This window comes from Xenopus laevis, chromosome 1L (genome assembly GCF_017654675.1).
Source record: "Xenopus laevis strain J_2021 chromosome 1L, Xenopus_laevis_v10.1, whole genome shotgun sequence".
In the NCBI taxonomy this organism is placed as follows: domain Eukaryota; kingdom Metazoa; phylum Chordata; class Amphibia; order Anura; family Pipidae; genus Xenopus; species Xenopus laevis.
In genome coordinates, this window is record NC_054371.1 from 217,339,099 (window position 1) to 217,359,456 (window position 20,358).

Sequence of the window (20,358 nt, forward strand, 5' to 3'; positions counted from 1 at the left end):
TGAAAGGTAAAAATAAAATACCGGCCGGGTGGCAACACTATGAACAGGAGATACAATAGTTTTTTTAAAATTTCCCATGTGCAAATCCCCATTGCTCCGGTCCAGGTCCCGACTGGCATTCTGTGGGTTCTGGCAAATGCCAGAGGGGCTGCTATAAGGTCCCATAGAAAGTCAGTATTTAGTGGGCTGTTGGGGGCTATTTTGCCTCTATGTGGGCTGATTGGGCATCTGTGTACCTGAAATGCCAGGGCCTATTTTAATTCTCAGTCCGGCCCTGCTCTGGTCCAGATGATGAAAATTTGTGAGAATAAAAGGGAAGGACAGTGGCGATGAATGTCAGCGAGCCTATGGGTGCCTGCTATGTAAATCCAGCCCTGAGGAAAGGGGGGGGGGTGAAGTTTGTGTTGTTGGGAGATTGACTCTGACCATGTCTTGCTTTCGGTGATTATAATTTCCACCTATGATTTGTTTCAGGCTGGATTTTTCCGTCTTCCCGATGGAGACTATTTCATTGAACCACTTCATGGTGCTACACAGGTCTCAGGAAAGCCACACCAGCACATAATATACAGGAGGGAGACGACTCACAGGAATCGCAGGGAACTCCCTATTTCTTCAGGAGGTTTTTGTGCAGTAAATGGTATGACTTGTTATTATTATTATTTATTCCATTCTGTATACTCTTCTTCACCAGTGTGCAGACTACAGACCAGGTTGGCTCTAAAACAGTCCATGCAAAGGTTTGGACTTGTTATCCAGAATGCTCCGGATAAGGGGTCTTTTCATAATCTGGTCTTTTCATAATCTGGGTCTGCATACTATAAATCTACTTAACATTAAATAGACCCAATAGGCTGGTTTTGCTACCAATAAGGATTAATTATATCTTTATTTATTATCAAAATGTTTTAAAATTTTGAATTAATTATTAAAATTGGGGTCTATGAGGGATGGCAGACCTGTAATTTGGACCTTACTGGATAACGGGTTTCCAGATAACAGATCCCATACCTGTAGATCTACTCAAGGACTACATGTATTTGCTGGCCAGTAAAGGCCCAGATCATGGGGCAGATTTACTAAAGGGCAAAATGGCTTTTGTCAGTGAAAACTCACCAAAACGGCAATTCGCAGGGACATCGGCAATTTACTAGCAGGCGTAGAGGACAATTCACTAATGAAGTTTCTCGCCAATCGAATTTTTGCTCAGGCGAACGATTGTTACTCCACAAATTCATCAAAGTGCAAATTTTCAACTATGTTACCCTTTTTAGCCAGAGTTCTCTTCACCAGGTTATACAGGAATGGGATCCGTTATCTGGATGGTTTCGAATTAGGGAAAGGCCATCTCCCTTAGACTCCTTTTTATCCAAATAATCCAAATTTTCAAAAATGATTTCCTTTTTCTCGGTAATAATAAAACAGTAGCTTGTACTTGATCCCAACTAAGATATAATTAATCCTCATTGAAAGCAAAACCAGCCCATTTATTCAATGTTTTCATGATTTTCTATTACATTTAATGCATGAAGATCCAAATTACAGAAAGATCCATTATCTGGAAAGCCCCGGTTCCCGAGCATTATGGATAATAAGTCCCATACCTTTTCTGGCAAACTGATAAGATGAATCTACATCCTCAGCATCATATCCTGTATGCCGAAAAGTCATAAAATGTGGGATTATGTTTAAAAGTTGCAACTGTTAAATATATTTTGGTAATTTTTTTTTAACCATTTGAAGCTCATTCCACATTTGATTTAGGGTTGGCTCATGTCTAGGAAAATAGAGAAACTAGTTTGTCTTTATTTTGCTTCCTTGGATATTTTTAATAATAAGTGGCCACTTCAAGCAATTTCACCAACATCATTAATAAAGCTATAAATATGAACTATATGTACCCGCCATATTTAGACTGACGTAAGCACAAGTATTTTAAAGGGATACTGTAATGGGAAAAAAAATATTTTTCAAAATGAATCAGTTAATAGTGCTGCTCCAGCAGAATTCTGCACTGAAATCCATTTCTCAAAAGACCAAACAGATTTTTTTATATTCAATTTTGAAATCTGACATGGGGCTAGACATATTGTCAATTTCCCAGCTGCCCCAAGTCATGTGACTTGTGCTCTGAAAAACTTCAATCACTCTTTACTGCTGTACTGCAAGTTGGAGTGATATCAACCCCCTCCCTTTCCCCCCTCCCAGCAGCCAAACAAAAGAACAATGGGAAGGTAACCAGATAACAGCTCCCTAACACAAGATAACAGCTGCCTGGTAGATCTAAGAACAACACTCAATAGTAAAAACCCATGTCCCACTGAGACACATTCAGTTACATTGAGAAGGAAATACAGCAGCCTGCCAGAAAGCATTTCTCTCCTAAAGTGCAGGCACAAGTCACATGACCAGGGGCAGCTGGGAAATTGACAATATGTCTAGCCCCATGTCAGATTTCAAAATTGAATATAAAAAAATCTGTTTGCTCTTTTGAGAAATGGATTTCAGTGCAGAATTCTGCTGGAGTAGCACTATTAACTGATGTGTTTTAAAAAAAACATGTTTTCCGATGACAGGATCCCTTTAACAAAGTTTCACTAGAAAAACAGTAACACTAAAGAATATTCACTTAGAAATGTCTGCACTGACGAATTTTCACTGACAAAACTTCGCCAATGTCTGCCAAGACGAAACTTAGCATTTTGATAAATAAGCATATTCGCTATGAATTAACAACGTTAGTGAAGTTGCGCAAAGTGTGGCAGTGCCTTCAGAGGCAAAAATCTTCCCTTTAGTAAATTTGCCCCCATGTCTTCCCTATTTATCCCTTGGCCCATGACTATGTAAATATACAAATAAAGACTAAATGAAAAAGTCAACATGCCCAATCACAATCTATAATTAAATATTATAACTATTGCTAATACTGTCTCTCCTCTAGAATCCAAGGAGGTTATTTACTAAACTCAGAATCCAAAAAATTATGAAAATTTTTTATAAAATCTGACAAAAAAAAAACCGATTTTCTCAGAATTTATTAAACCCCAAGAATGGAAAAGTCAGAATCTGAAGATCCGGCATCTCAGACATGTTAAGGTTTCATATAAATGTCCCGAGGCTTTTTTCAGTAAAAAAATATTTTATTTAAATTAGCATTAAAACTCAGATACATACTGACCCCACCAGGCCCACCTTACGCGTTTCGCACCCTCCGGCGCTTAGTCATAGGTGTATCAGTGGAGTCAGTATGTATCTGAGTTTTAACGCTAATTTAAATAAAATGATATTTTTTTACTGAAAAAAGCCTCGGGATAGTTATCTTTTGATAAGGAATCGTTTGCATATAATTGCCTGAGAACTGGGGCGAGTCCCTTAGGCTTAACTAAGTTGGAAATCAGATGTGGACTCCCAATTGATGTATAATATGAGGTTTCATATAAGTCAATGAAAGAAGTCCCAATAATTTTTTGATGTGCGCTGGGTTTCGTGCAATACCCCATTTTCAGGTAAAAATTCTGGAAAATTCACGAAAATCGTGAAGATTGGATGAAAAAATCAGAAAAAAATCTTGAAAATGTGAGTTTTTTTCCACAAAGCAAATTTTCGGGAAAATGTAATAATAAATAAGAATAAAACCTGAGTGGATTTGATCAGAGTTTGTAGCAGAAAGTATTGAGATAAAGTCAGACTTTGATAAATAACCCCCCAAGAGTAATTCAGTTTATTTAGTAATATATCTAATATAAATAATTCTAAAACAACTGGACTCTTCAGTTCAACTAAGTAATACAGTATAGTTTTTCAGTACATGGTGAGAATATAAGATGTTTTAGATTTTTTTTTGTCATTTGTTTTTGCTGCTTTTCCGTTTTTTTTTTTTTAATTTTTGTACATAAAAAATAATTATCATTTTAAGAAGCTACATTCATCTTTCATTCTGAGCTGGGTGACCTTTAATCTGATGAATTTCCAAGTACATGCTGGCCCAAGGTATGGGTCTTTGTAGTTCTGTTTCTGCCTATATGCCCTGATTTTCTTAATACAATAATCAGTGTTTCTTTAACAATTACATCACATGCATAAAGGGTTATGTAGTAAGAAAATAAAGAATACAGGTCTTGTCATCTACAGCAACCAATCAGCAAAAACAAAAGGAAATACCTGATTGGTTGCTATGGGCAAAATCACTGGTGATGTTAATAAATATGTTCCTAAATCTATCAGGTTGCAATAGTCAGCTGCCTCTTCAGTATGGGATAGGGTTTATCAGGCTTATGGTATCTGATACACACACTATACTATGTTCTCAGGCCAAATGCTAAAGTTGGTCTAAAAAAAGGAATAGGAGCCTAATGGCAAAATGCTTGTGGTAGAACCCCAATAATTAGTGATGGGCGAATAAATTCGGCAGTCATGGATTTGCGGCGAATTTCCATGTTTTGCCGCCAGTGAATAAAATCTGGGGCAAAAATTCACCGGCAAAAAATTTGCTGCGTCTATTGCTATTGACTTTAATGCATTTGGACAAAATAGTCGCGCATATAAAAATTGTCCTTTGCGTCAAAATTGTCACACGTCAAAATTATTTTGACACCAATTGACTTCAATGCGTTTTCGCAAATTTTTTGCTGCTTCGCAAAGTTTTCCACCAATTTGGCGAATTTTTCGGGAAAGAGAAACAGTATAGATTCTTCCCATTACTACCATTATAATGTCTGTTCTAACTGAACCTGCATTTCATAGAAAACCAATAGTGCAAAGAAAAAATACAATATGCTCATCCAACATGAAGTCAAAATAAAATAGAATGTAAGAATATAATATGCTTGTCCTTTGATTTATTTTTTTTGAAAATTGTGCATGGGGTGATGTTTTATTCCTTGCTTAAAATATATCACTTGGGCAATATTATCCTTCTTTGCCTCTAAATGAGAATCATTAAAAAAATAATTGGTAGTTTTGTACAATTATCATATGAAAGAATTGAGAAAGGACCTTTTCTTAGACTAAACTCTATTATAATACATCAATAGCATATAATTATAAGACCTGGACATTAAGATTATGCTGTAGTTGGAATGCCAATGGCTATCAAGACTGCAGTTATCAGTACAATAAAGGAATGACATATGTTTATCAAACTTAGAACTAAAAGTAAGATATAATATGCTTTCAGACCTTAAAACACTTAATAACATATAATGAAAAAATATAACTGTCACACAAAAAGACAGCATTCAGATAAAATTATGAGATTTAGCTTGCTTTAAGGATTATAATAAAAGATAAGTATTAGTTCTTTAGACAGCAGCTCAGCCACTTGAAGCTTTCTAGGACCACTAATACCAAAAAAATAAAAGTTTTCTTTCAATGCAAATTTTTAGTGAAAACAAAAAACTCGAATTTTTCAAAATTTGTTGAACCCAGAGGATGCAAAAATTCCAAATCCGAAAATCTGCCATCTCCGACTTGCAGAGGTTGTACGTACTGTATACAAGTCAGTGGGAGAGGTCCCTATCTTGTTTGGAATTTTCTGTGTTCTGCACTGAAATAAGCCCGAAAATCCGACTATTTCAGGCTTTTTAGGCAAAAATGGGGGCAAATGGGGACAAAGCGCCAAAAAAACTAACGATTCAGGAAAAACCTCCAAAAAATTGGGGTTTTTGCTCGATTTTTAAAGATTTTTCCACTGATCCGATTAAATTGTGCTTTTTTAATAATAAATAAGATCAAATTGTGGATTATATTTTGGTTGGACTTTATTATTTTAAAAAATCAGAAAAATTTGGATTTTGATAAATAACCCCCTAAATGTAAAAATATACTTTTAGTTTTTGACAAGGTTGGACTGGGCTGGTGGGAAAAGGGGAAAAAACTGGTGGGCCCCAGCCCTCGGCCCTGATGGCCCAGGCCTGCTCCCTGCTGGATAATGTAGGTGCCCCCTCACTCCCAATCGTGGTAAGTTAAGGGTAAACTGTGCACAGGTGGCACATGTGGGGTAAGGTAGGTTGAATTCGCAGGAGCTCGCATATGGTGTGGGGGGCTTGTGACGAGTAGGGGCTCGTGACAGGTATTAGAGCCCTCAGTGGGTGGCCCTAAGGTGGCAGTCCTCACACACTCCAGTCCGACAATGCTTTTTGATAGGGTAGCAGGGAGTTGTGTTAAGCAGCTGAGCTTTTCAACAGTGAGTGTGAGTAAGACATGGTCTACAGTGCTTAGAGACTTGAGAATCTCACAATTCTTTCGAGTTTTCATATTTTATCTACTGCAAACATTGTTTCTTTTAATTCATTAGGGACCATTTCTGAGCACAAATACAGTGCAATTTTGGCCCAAGTTCCATGTTTTACTCACACAGTGCATACATTTTTCCTATAGTTCTTGTGTAGTAGTGGCCATGAGTTGACGAATCCGATGTGTTGATGCAATTGTGGTTAATGTGTTGATTGCTTAATGCAAATTGAATGGAATTGTCTGGAAAATCTAAAATTCTGTTTGCTGTTCTGGATCATAATTACTGTACTTCATCAAGAAATTCTCCTTTAGTCATAAACCTAAAGTGGCTTTTAAATCTTGGTTCCCTGGTTTGTATGCTCAAAACTGAATTCATGGAAAAGCATGGTAATTTGACATCAGACATGGGGGTCTACAAAATTTTCCCATTAAATTAAATAACCTTGTATCTTAAAGGGCATGTAAAGGCAGAACACATAAAATCCCATTTTAACTTTCTTTAATGAAATAGAAACCTATCTCCAATATACTTCAATTAAAAAATGTGTTCCGTTTTATAAGAAACCTGACTGTATGCAGTGAAATTCTCACTTCATTTACTGTTGTGGATAGGAATTGTCAGACGGTCCCTAACTGCTGAGCAGGGAAACAATCATACTTATGAACAGCAGGGGGAGCTCCCACCTTACTTCCCAGCCATGCAGAATTATATTTGTTTCCGTTCAGAGCAGTGTGTAGAGATTTGTATTAGATTTTATTTTTGCCTTTACATCCCATTTAATGTTTCCATCTCCAGCTGCAGGGACAATCATGGAGCCAGATTTAAACAGATAAACTGAGATTCTATTGGGAGGATTATTTTGCTGCAGCCACTGGTTCTTGAGAGTTGGAGAAAGTTTTTATTAAATAATACAAAAACTATAAAATTCACTTTAGATTACATGACAACAAAGGACCCAGTGCAGTCTGTATATTCTGATTATTAATCAGTCTTGTTGTATCGGCTTCTGGAAGATATTATTTGACTTGTTCTGTTTTGATAATTTATGACGATCCATAAGCAGCCCAGACCCCACTGAGCATGTGCACAGTCTTGGTCTTGACAAGAAGTTTAATAAAGTTACAAGATGGTGACCCCCTGTTGCCAACTTTGAAAGCATAAATAATTTTTTTGATTAGGATTGTGGTGCAGTAAGTTTATGTTTAGTATACAAAATACAGCATTTCTAGCCTTATTCTATTTTAGACTTCCCCTTTAAGGAAGCTGTCTTTTTTTTCCTGAAGTCTTGTGTTACGAATCGGCATCCAGAATCCAGAACCAATGCTAGGCTCCCTGTTCTCGGCTCTTGCTTCTGCCTTTAACAGCCGCCTTTCACCTTGGGAGGAGCCTTCGGCTAATTGGATGCTGCCAGGTCTTATTAAGAGAGGAGAGTGAGGGTTCTGGACGAGCAGAGGGGCACGATCGTTTAGCAAGTCAGAAGGTCACTATACAAGGAATAGACGAAAGCATAGTCAAACAGACCGGGTCAATGCAGGCAGAATTCTGGCGGGGTCAGACAGGCAAAGGTCAAAACTAGGAGGTCAATCAGAAGAGTCAAACAGGGACGGGTTGGATTACAGAAGTCAGAATAGTCGGTTACCAGGCAGGGGTCAAACAGGAATCAGATAACAGGAATATTCAGAAATAGCACCCAGGAACTCACTAGGATAAACCAATAACGGGCAATGATCTCAGTGCCGAAGTCCCTTTAAATAGTGTTTGAATTTCGCGCCATTGCGGGCTGACGTCATCATGCCTATAAGAAAAGGAGATGCGCGCCGCGCACTCCCTAAGGTACCGCGCTGCAGCAGAAGAGGAGCAGCATGGCGGGTATCCACGACGAGGGCACGGTGGGCGTCCCTGTCGAGGGCGCGGCGGGCGTCCCCGCTGACCCAATAGACCACCAGGGTGAGTGACTGTTACATCTTGTTTATAAACATGGTACATGTTCATGTTGCTTTTCTCTATCTCTACAGTTAAAACATTTGTGGATAGGTTAATCTGCTACATATACAGTATATTCATTTACCTGAACTCCACAATACAAATACAAATGGTGTTTTCATAAATTATACAATATTTTATAATCTACCAATGTTTTACCTATCAAAACCAAGTATTCATTATTAAAATTCATGTCTAGCCGCTTTACTTGTCACATGATTAACCAACAGTAAAAGGAACAGATACTCCTTTAAAGCTATCAGGACCACTTAGGTCTCTTCTTCAGACATGCATATCATTTTCTTAGAAAGCATTTTAAATTGATTAGCTGATATTAATGGATGTGTCAGGAACCGTAACTTGCTGACTATTCTCTGTATCAGATACGACAAATGATAATTTGTTTTTTTAATATGCACCATCCCAAATTTACCCTGGGGAATATTCAAGCATTGAGATATATAACGGTAATGTTCAAAAGAAAGAAATACCTGTCTATTGGAAACCAGTTATCGGAAGAAACCGATTAGATAATTTATTGCTTGATGTTTGTAATCTCTGACCTTTCCTTTAAATGCTGATCAAATAATCAGCAAAACGCACTTTTAAAATATGTTCTGCTCTGAATTTATTGTCATCTAAAAGAGATAAACAGAAACAAAGGGTAATGGCACATGGAGATTTTCCAACGGCTTTTCACTGCTTGTCTTCTTTTTTGCAAAGATATTATGTTTTCACACCAGTATCAACTCAATGAGGCCCATTTATCAAAGGTTACATTTTTGAAACCACGGCTAAACTCAATTTCTATAAAACTACATATGTCATGAAAGTTATTAAAAGATCCGAATATAAAAAGTGCAAACCGAAAAAAAAACTTTGGCAGATGAGCTATAATATAAGAAAACCTCTAAAAATTCAAGTGGAGTGGTTGTCTTTAAAGCCACACTAAGGGGGTTATTTACTAAACTCCAAATGCAGAAAATCCAAACATTTGCATTTGTAGCGCTATAGTGAATTGAGTGCACCTTACTCTACTATAAGCTTCACTCCCAGTACATATGCTCCGGATGAGACCTTAAAATCTTAGGGAGTGAGCCTTCGCAGCGATGTGGAAGCAGGGTCTAGTGTAACTGTATTCAGGGTGCAAATAATTGGGCGCCAGTGGTTCTTATAACTTAACCATAGAACAGATTTATTAAGCATACAATCCTCAGTGGAGTTTACATAAAGAGAACATTTGCAGGATCATATATTACAATGAATAGGCAGTACTCACAGCACCTTTGGTCAGGATGATTCTCCTCAGAGATAGGAACAATACATGCAGCTTTGAGGAGGTACACCCAGCTTTCAGCCTTTTCCCTAAGTGGAACCTGAGGGGAAAACTCTCTACCCTATGTCTGTACACTTAGTCCCTACTTCTGGGCAATTAGTACCCGGGATCTTAATCCCACCCACAAGCCTCGGAGGAGCCTCAAGATGCTCAGCTAAATAATCTGACTGTCTGTCACTCCTAGAGTGACCTATAAAGGTGAGTAGCCTATTCTTACTAGACCTGACCCGTCTAGGTTTCACTCGAACTCTGCCTCCTGCACAGGCTAGAGCCAGCACAACATGGACTCTGAAAGCATGGCTTCAGAGCCTTTTATACTCTAGCACAGTGCCATCTGCTGGTCACTGTGAGAAACAGCAAGGGGCATAGCTTAAAGCAGGAATAGGAAACAGTTACCCCTCCCAACTGTATTTCAGGACCCAGTTACGTGTCTATAACACTAGGGAAACTGCCTGCTAAATAATAGTGGGGATGGCTATTCTACGCATCCCTACACATTTTTTTAGTATTTGATCAGAATTTTAAAAAACACGAATTTTTCAGTATTTATTATACCCAAGGATGGAAAAAGTCAGAATTCCAAAAATCTGGCATCTCAATGGGAGAAGTCCCAAAGATTTTTTTGAGCTGCGCTGGGTTTCACTCAATAATCTGAGTTTTCAGGTGGAAATTCCGAAAAATACGTAAAATTCAGAAAGTGTATTGATAAATACGGACAAAAAAAACGTACGTATTTGGTCAGTTTTTTTTCAGATAATATTGAGATAAATTCAGACTTTGATAAATGGGCCTCCTCATTTCACAGCTTTACCTCTATAAATGAGTTCAGTCTCCATGCAAGAATTTTTATCTGAACATAATACCTGATATTTAAAAAATAAATATTCCTATAATATAGTTTCTTATGCAGCAGTACTATGATATTCAATTACTTGGAATATATCTGATCTGAAGATCTTTATGATCATCTTGTGCAGCTCATCCGCAACCCCCGCAATATCATTCTTGATGAATTCCTCTTCTTGCTTTTCCCCAATCAACGAGTTATTAAGGTCCTCAGCCCATCTCCTCAGGACCATTTCCTAGTTCTCAGGAGGAACTTGTGCTTTATCCCAGCACTTGCTTGCTGTCTCAAGGTTGGAAGCCCCTTTTAATATCTTTGATGCTCCAGAAACATTTGCCTTGTTTCTTTTCTGCTTCTATATGCATTCATTTCTTGCAGCTGGTCCTTCTCTTTATCTTTTTTCTTCTATCTGCACTACCTCTTCCTCATGTCACTCCTCATATCACTGAACTCATGTGGCGAAAACTAATACAATAGTACAATTGCTGAATTTCTGTTTCCCATTATTTTTCAACTCATCAGTTTATTTACAGTACTGAAATTTTTTAGCTAAATTTGAAATAGATTTTGATACTAATCATTATAATCATTATAATCATTATGGCTTTCACAAACATTATGTTTTTAACGAAAGAGCTGGAACCGCATTACTTGTAGAGTATTTTTTTTTTAAAATTTTATGGATTATACTGAACAACAAACATGAATTTATGCTATGATTAATATTATCTGAATGCTTTTCATCATCCATATAAATGTTTGCATTCTCGTCTCATTGCTGATCTATACATTAGACCATAAGTCTCTAGAAATATTGATCACCTTAGTCCACAAGGCACTTAAAATAATTGTTGCAGTCTAGTTCCAGCCTTATAAAGTCTTACGATATCAGTTGCGTCATTCACATACATTAAAACCGTCCACCGTTCGGATTGTTAGGCAATGTGAACTTAAATTTGCAAAGTGAATTATGTACATAATATCCATTTTAACAACATATTCAATATAATGGAAAAATCTCTTACATTGAGGAAGGGGTCTATCATTTAACTATCAACAGTAAATCCAATGTTCAACAAAATCTGAGACTTTATATTGAAATTTAATATCTTAGGAGATGAGAGTATTATGTGTTATGAATAATATCAGGGGCTCTTTATCAATAGTTTTAATTCTGTAGCCTATAGACCAATAGCAGAGATGACAACCAATTAAAGGAAGCTCAGTTTGTTCTAGATTTTTAATTCAACATGAAGGGTCTGATATGCCCGTGTAGCAAGATTGAGCATGAAAGGGCCAATTTGGTACCCAGCAGTGTTCCTGTACTTGCAGCAGTGGTATAAGTAAATGATGCCTACAATGTATTAGCATTGTTTTATGGTGTTTTCAAATAAAGCCTTACTGATGTATAATAAAGCCTTACTCTGTATGGTATTTAAAGAGATATAAAACATATTCTTTTGCTATTTTACCCAGCCCGAGGTTTAGCTGGGATCTACAAATAATTACATGTTGTGGGTGCCAAAAAGGTCAGATCCATAAGTACCCAGAATATAGTAGTGTTTACACACACATTGTCAATGAGTGAAAATATTGATGAGGGAATTTGAGGGAATTCAGCATATTTGCATTACAAAGGCTTTTTCTTATTCTACCTTAGCCGGAAAACGATTCCTCTGAAAAGTAGATAAGGTACATGCTGTGCTGTCGGATTAGGGAACATATTTTTTCCTGCAATGCTTAATACAGGTCTCTTGAGTTTGTGAGTTAGAACATACACCCCTGTCTCCATACTGTACACCAGACACTGTTAGTACTTTATATTCCGAGACAGTCGCTTGATTTATATTCAGTAATGCTGCGCACAATGGATTGATTCACAGGAGGATGAGGAACTGTAACATTCATGATGTGCCCTTTGATATTGTGATATCTGGATTCTTCACTTCTGGCTAATAGTACGCCTTGCCTACTGAATGCCCATGTCTTCTCCAGATTGGAAATTCAGCAGCATTTACAATTTATATACATTTTTGTATCTATACTTTGGAGGCTATGTACTGCAGAAGTGCAGGTCAGGAAAAAACTCAACCTTATACATTCAAGTTGATGTAAATATAATTGCTTCATGTTATTATTCCTTAATACAAGCTTGTTTATAAGTGTCTTATACAGGTATGGTATCTATTATCTGGATTGCTCAGAATTTTCCAGATAAGGGGTGTTTCCGTAATTTACTGTAGACCACCATACCTTAAGCCTGCCAATATGGATGTATGCTAGAGTCCTGCAGCTGGTCGGGTACCCACAGGTTTCCCGCAAAAGAAACGGGCACCCTGTGGAATGAGGGGAGGATTTTCAGGGGCGGGTATAGATACGGGTCGCGGGTCTGCGGGTCTTATCTAAATTTCTTATCTTATGTAATATTGTCTATATTTTACTCCTTTTAAAGTTTTACAAAACGTGTTTCTGTCCCCGCCCACTTTTGATGACGTCACCAGTTTGCAGCACCATCACTTCCGGTTTGATTGTGGTCAGCAGGTTGCGGGTCGGGTTTGCGGATAAGGCAGTTGCAGGTCCGAGTCAAGTAGCGGATCAAAGTGGGAAATTATGTGGGTTGCGGTTCGGGACGCCGGCTGCAGGTTCGGGTTTGGGTCAGGTCTGGGTCTTAGAAATTGGTTCCGCGCAGGACTCTAATGTATGCAGCTTAGTTCCCATCAAGTAGAAGGTACTGTTTATTATTAAAGATAAAAAGTAAATCATGTTTACAAATGTGAATTACTGTATATGATTAAAATGAATTCTATGGGAGATGGCCTCCAATAATTCAGAGCTTTCTGGATAACAGGTTTCGGGATATCCCCTTTTAGTAAGTATATGGCTCTTTACTGAACAAAATGGTTATTTTAGTGTAGACCCTGATATTATGTACAGTTTGATGATTTCATTATCACTGAACTCAGACTGATATATTGGTATTGGAACCCTTATCCTGGCATTTTAGAGAAAAAAAAAAGACCTCGAATTTTTGGAGATTTAAAGCTGCTGAAAATCCAAATCCGAAAAACTGTCAAGTCATGTAGAAGTCAATTTCCCTGGAGTTGTTTCAGGACATAGTGATCTGTGCTGGATAGTCCGAAAAAGTCTGGGTTTTTGTCTAATAATCCGAAAAAGTTGAGTTTTCCCAGCAAAAAATGTGCTAAAATTACGTTTTCGGAGCATCAATCGCATATGATACAAATTGAAGCTGGATTGTTTTGTCGCTCCAATTTTTTTGGAGAAAAATAATTAATAAATTTGTTCAAATCGTGGACGGGAACTTGATCAGATTTATTTTCATAAAAAATCTGAATTATTAAAGTTTTAGTAAATAAGCCCCTTAAAAACTCTTTAAAGTGAGGATTTGCCTACATTTAGAATCAATTCGTACTGTCCCATACTCTATAGACCTGAAGCATTTAGCTCTTCTGCCTCTCCCCATCAGTCAGTGCTTTTACTAAAATGCATTTCAGACACATTTGGGAAGGAAGAATCTTGTTTCTTAAAGGTGGTTCACCTTTAAGGTAAACTTTTGGTTTGTTATAGAATATACGGTATGTCGGCTCTAAGCAACTTTTCAGTTGGTCTTCTTTATTTATTTTTTACAGTTTTTGAATTATTTGTCTTCTTCTTCTTCTGACTTTTTCCAGCATTCAAATGGGGGTCACTGACCCATCTAAAAACAAATGCTATGTAAGGCTTCAAATGTATTGTTATTGCAACTTTTTATTACTCTTTCTAATCAGACCTCTCTTATTCATATTCCAGTCTCGTTGTCAATTAAATGCATGGTTACTAGGGTAATTCGGGCCCTAGAAACCAGATGTCTGAAATTGCAAACTGGAGAGCTGCTGAATAAAAAGAAATAACTAAAAAGCCACAAATAATAAAAAATGAAAACCAATTGCATATTTTCTCATAATATCACTCTCTACATCATTCCAAGGGGTAGATTTATCAAAGGTCGAAGTGAAAATTTGAAATAAAAAAATTTGAATTTTGAGCTAATTTTTGTGTACTTCAACTAGGGAATAGACCAAATTCGATTTGAATTTGAAAAAAATTAAAAAATTTGAATATCGAAATTTATCATGTACTGTCTCTTTAAAAATTCTACTTCGACCATTCGCCATCTAAAACCTGCCGAATTGCTGGTGTCAATTGGTGGACTTTGAAAAACCAACGTGTTTTTTTTGGGAAAAACTTTGAATCTAATTTGATCGAATGCGCTGTTACTTCGATTTGTATGATTCAATTTTGATCGAAAAAGGACCAATTCGGCCAAAACATAACCTTTGATTTTTTGATAAATTTAGATTGGTCTTTTCTTTAAAAAAAAAAATCCCATTACTTGGAAATTCGACCCTTGATAAATCTGCCCCTACATGATAAATTTCAAAATTCTAATTTTTTTTACATTCGAATTGAATTTGATTGATCGATTTACACTAAAATAAACTCGAATTTCGAATTTAAAAATTTGAATTTTCAATCTGACCCTTGATAAATCTGCCCCCAAATTTAAACAACCTCTTTAAGCATTGGGTCTTTTACCTGTAATTTTGTCACTTGAATTTGACAACTAATTAGATTTCATATTAGCCATTTTACAATGCCAACTGCAAAGAATCCTTTGGGGCCCCAACTTCTCTGAAGCCATTGAAGCAAAACTTTTCTACAAATGCTGTTGCCCTTGACTGTCATTGTAGAGAGATACACAAGATAAAAGAGTCTGAAGAAACTCTATCTGGTAAAACACCGGCGCATCTGTCAATGTTCATTAATTGCAGTCAAGGTAAACGATCACAGACATTCAGGGATGGAAAACTCTAAGCTTAATTATTGCCTTTACATTAGAATGCACAACACTAATATTCGACGGGCTTGTGTTATTTCCAACATAAAAGCCACTTTAATCCTAGGCTGGCTCTTTGATGAGAGGTTCATTATATTAGCATAAAGACTTATTTCACTATACCAGTAACACGACTTAATGTATAGTCATTAAAAGTCATCTGGGCCTTTTTTCTTTTTTTTTTAATGAAGGAAATTGCCCAGGAAATCTTATCTGACTCATTCAGATCTGAACTTTATAAAGTCTGGATTGTAGATTGTGAGATGGGGAAGCTATTCAGTGGGATCTATTTTACATGCAGTATGGTTGTTGCATATTTAGTAGGAATATTGCAAGTCCCTCTGAAAATATTAATGGTAGTTTATAAAAACCCCAAGAGCACCCCTTAGTGTAGAGTCCTGCATCAGTTCAGGTACCTACAGAATACAGGTATGGGACCTATTATCCAGAATGCTCCGGACCTGGGTTTTCCGGATAACACGTCTATCCTTAATTTGGATCTTCATACCTGAAGTCTGCTAGGAAATAATGTAAACATTAAATAAACACAATATCGTTTTGCTTCCGATAAGGATTAATTAATAGTTATGGGTGAATAGCAAAACTGCAAAAAAAAATCGCAAAACGGTGAAAAATGCACAAAACTCATTGAAGTCAATGGGCATCAAAATAATTTTGTTGCGCGACAATTTTGATACGAGCGTCAATTTTTATATGCGCGACTATTTTGTCCAAATGCATTAAAGTTGATCGGCGTCTGCATAATTGGGACGCGCAACAAATTTTTATGCGCTTGCCAATTTTAAAGCGCAAGATTTTTTATGTGCACATCAATTTTATTTCTGACATGCGCAACAATTTTTATAAGCATGACTATTTTGTCCAAATGCATCAAAGTCGATATAATTTTGACGCGCATGCCAATTTTGACGCACAACAATTTTTTTTCTTTGCAGGGAATTTCTTGCTGGTGCATTTTCACCTTAATTTCACAAAAACATTTGCGAGCGTGGAAATGCAGAAATTCGTCACAAATCCATGCCTGGTGAATAAATTTGCCCATCGATATTAATTATTTCTTAGTTTAGATCAAGTACAAGCTAAGGTTTTATTATGCAGAGAAAAAGGAAATCATTTTTAAAAATCTGGATTATTTGGATAAAATGGAGTCTATGGGAGATGGCCTTTCCATAATTCTGAGCATTCTGGATAACTGGTTTCCTGATAACGGATCCCATACCTGTGCCTGCTAAGCAATTGGGACTCACCCGGATTATACTTCATGTCCCCACTTTCGGGTACCCGATTCGCTGCAGTGGGGTGGGCAACAGTCAGCCATTGAAGGGGTAACAGGGGCAAATTTTTTTGATGCAGAAAATTTTCGTGCAAATTCACGCCTGGCGAATTTATTTGCCCATCGCTAAAAATAAACAATAATTGGAAAAGAAATGAATAACGCAAGACAAAAACAAAGAAAATATAGGAAGCACCCACTGGAGCTGGAACTATGATAAACATACAGATAATTATGATGGATATTATGTCGTTTTATTTTTGTCTAAAAAAACCCAAAGATAGACATTTCACTCATTTGCTAATGTACATTATGTACAGTGATTCTGATATCCTGCTTGGAAAAGAACTGGTCTTAATTAATGCTAATAATGAATAAATAATCACTTCCAAAGGAAAATTCTAATGTTCCCCTTGGAAATCTGAACGGCAAATGCACATTGGCGCTGGGATTAATTGTTCTCGTACACAAGAGATAATTTTGGGTTTCCACACTATGAAGCTCACGGAATAAAGTCAGAACCTTTATTGTTCCAGAATATGAAAATGTCAACAAGAACAGAGGTTTAATATGAAACACCGCAATCAAAAATGTCAAAACAAATGTAATTCTGCAAAGAGGCATTCTGTTCTTATCAGTATCTGCAGTGCTGATCATTAGGGGGCATTTGTGTGGGTGAGGGGATACCAATCCAGAATACAAATGTGTTACATTATCCTCATATTGGCATTGTATGTTATTTCTCTGTTTTATGCTTTATAAAAATCCTACATGATTCCCATCAGTCCCTGCAGATGCCATTGCAACATAAACAAGTTAAATAGATGGAAAGTGTCTTGTGTATAAAATAATATTTTATCCAATTGATTCGTCTTTTCTCATTTATCAGTTTTCCAATTAGAGCTTTTTCCAGATTCTAACATGAATTAAATCACCAGCATATTTACGCTGGTATCAATTTGCAGAAAAAACTTGATTGTGTTCATTTTTACAAATTCAAATGTTTAAAAAGTGTGCAAAATAAAATATACTTCCCATTGTCTTTTTGGGAGAAAAATGTGTATTTATTTTTATAAATCAGAATTTATGATGTAAATGAATTAAAATTCAAGATTTCTTTCTGCAGTTTGAGAAAAAGGTGACCAAAAAAAGCCATCTGAAATTATTTCAAATATGAGTTTTCTGAACTAAAGATTTATCAAACAAAACAGTCTCAAAAATTTGAATGAAAAAAAAATTAGCAATTCAAACCTAGCGAGCTTCTGTAGTAGCCAATAGGAGGTGTATTTTCAAGATTCACACTACAGGAATTGGATCTGTTATCCAGAAACCCATTATCCATAAAGCTAAGGGAAGGCCATCTCCCATAGACTCCATTTTATTCAAGTAATCTAATTTTTTTTTAATGATTTCCTTTTACTCTGTAATAATAAAACAGTAGCTTGTACTAAGATAAGATATAATTAATCTTTACTGGATGTAAAACCAGCCTATTGGGTTTATTTAATGTTTAAATGATTTTCTAGTAGACCTAAATTACAGAAAAATCCATTATCTGGAAAACCCTTAGGTCTAGAGCATTCTGTATTTTATTTAGCAAGTTTTTCAAACAGATTTTAAATAATGAATGGAACAATGTGGTTTTTGTTGCCATCATTTTATTACACAACTCAGCACAATCAAATTTTTCCAATTTGTTTTTTATGTTTCAAAAAATTTGAATTAAAATTGAATAAACAACCACACATCAGAGTCTCTCTCACTGTTTTTTAAATCACTATAAAAATGGACCATTGGTTGGGTGTATGGAGAAAGTAGTAATGCAACAGCCTCTCTTAACTTGTCAGGTTACTACAAGTTAGAAAATGCAAAGCTCTTTGATACTATGAGTAACTGATCCAGTTTAGAATCACCTTGTTAGTAAATGGAGCCACCAGAATGTTCTTGCCATAGAATATTTAATCACAGGAAAACATATGGTAGCCCATCTGAAGGAACACTCCAACCAAAAGCAACTCAAACTGCATCTTCCAGAGCCATCTTATAGTCAGATACCCAAAGGGGTGAACATACTGTAGAAATCAGTTTGGCTACAGAGCAGATCAAATAAGAGGCGTTAGTTCATTTTATCCAAAGAAGTCTCCACTAGGCAGTGTATTATAATGTAATATAAAATATTTATTGCTATTTAGAGCACATCAGATGGACCATACTTTGTTGTTTCTTTTGGAAACTCATTTATTCCTCTGGTTTAGCTGATCTGCTGTGAATAACAACCTGAAGGACCCCCTCCCAACATCTGTGCAGACATACACCCCTGGCCACCACCTCCAGCCCTAATGTCCCCCCACAACATATCTTTTACCTTCTTCCTCCATGGCTATGATCAGTAGAGAGGAGGCAGGGAAGAGTTTAAAATGTCCAGGCTTGGGTCGGCAGGGGTCATGCGGTCCTGGGCTCACTGGATTTTTTTTGCAACCCTGCTGATGTTAAAGGGGTGGTTCACCTTTAAGTTAACTTTTAGTATTTTAGAGAGTTGCCAATTTCAATTGGTCTTCAGTGTTTATTTTCTATAGTTTTTTAATCATTTGCCTTCTTCTTTTGACTCTTTTTCTAGCTTTCAAATGTCGGTCACTGACCCCATCTAAAAAACAAATGCTCTGTAAGGCTACAAATGTATTGTTATTGCTACTTTTTATTACTCATCTTTCTATTCAGGCCCCTCCTATTCATATTCCAGTCTCTTATTCAAATGAATGCATAGTTGCTAGGGTAATTAGCAACCAGGCTTCTGAAATTGCAAACTGGAGAGCTGCTGAATAAAAAGCAAAATAACTCGAAAACCACAAATAATAAACAATTAAAACCAATTACAAATTGTCTCAGAATATCACTCTCTACATCATACTAAAAGTTAACTCAAAGGTGAACAACCCCTTTAACTTTCTGTTTTGATTCTGAATTGAACTGTGCCTATATGGCTAGTAAAGATGGCCAGCAGTTCCAGTGCCAGAACAGTATAAATTTAATTCATCCATATCAACTCAGTGATTTCTTAGAGTACCGTGCATTAAATGCCTCTTAAACATATCAGAAAAGCCACTGTAGACCACGAGTCCTGCTTCCAATATTTGCCCAATCAAATGCACCACTCAATGCCCCTTTAAAATACACAGTAAAGGGACACCTGTTATTTATCAACAGGGAATGGATACATTAATAATTGCAGTCTACCTATGCACCTCTCTAATCTGATGGATCTACACGAACATTGAAAGGGTTGTTGCACCCCAGCACAGCTTATGAAAGAGGAATTATTGTTGTAGCCCAGGGGTCCCCAACCTTTTTTACCCACATTCAAATATAAAAACAGTTGGGGAGCAACACGAGCATGAAAAAGTCCCTTGGGTGCCAAATAAGGGCTGTTATTGGCTATTTGGTAGCCCCTATGCGGATTGGTAGCCTACAGGAGGCTCTACTTGGCACTATACTTAATTTTTATTAGGGATGCACCGAATCCACTATTTTTCCTTCGTGAAAGATTCGGCCCAATACCGAACCAAATCCGAACCCTAATTTGCATATGAAAATTAGGAATCGGATTCGGTTCGGCCTGGCAGAAGGATTCGGCCGAATCCGAATCCTGCTGAAAAAGGCCGAATCCTGGCCAAATCCCGAACCGAATCCTGGATTCGGCGCATCCCTTATTTTTATGCAATTAAAACTTGCTTCAAGCCTGGAATTTAAAAATAATCACCTGCTTTGAGGTCAA

The 20,358-nt window shown here is 36.8% G+C and overlaps 1 protein-coding gene across 2 annotated transcripts in view; it reads left to right on the forward strand.

The window, feature by feature from the left end:
- adamts12.L (ADAM metallopeptidase with thrombospondin type 1 motif 12 L homeolog) overlaps positions 1–20,358 on the forward strand; it is a 352,590-nt gene that overhangs the window by 140,202 nt on the left and 192,030 nt on the right. For both annotated transcript variants that reach the window (XM_018266523.2, XM_018266519.2), the window contains exon 3: positions 475–640. In XM_018266523.2, the coding sequence (XP_018122012.1) occupies positions 475–640 (166 nt within the window). The remainder of the gene's footprint in view (positions 1–474; positions 641–20,358) is intronic.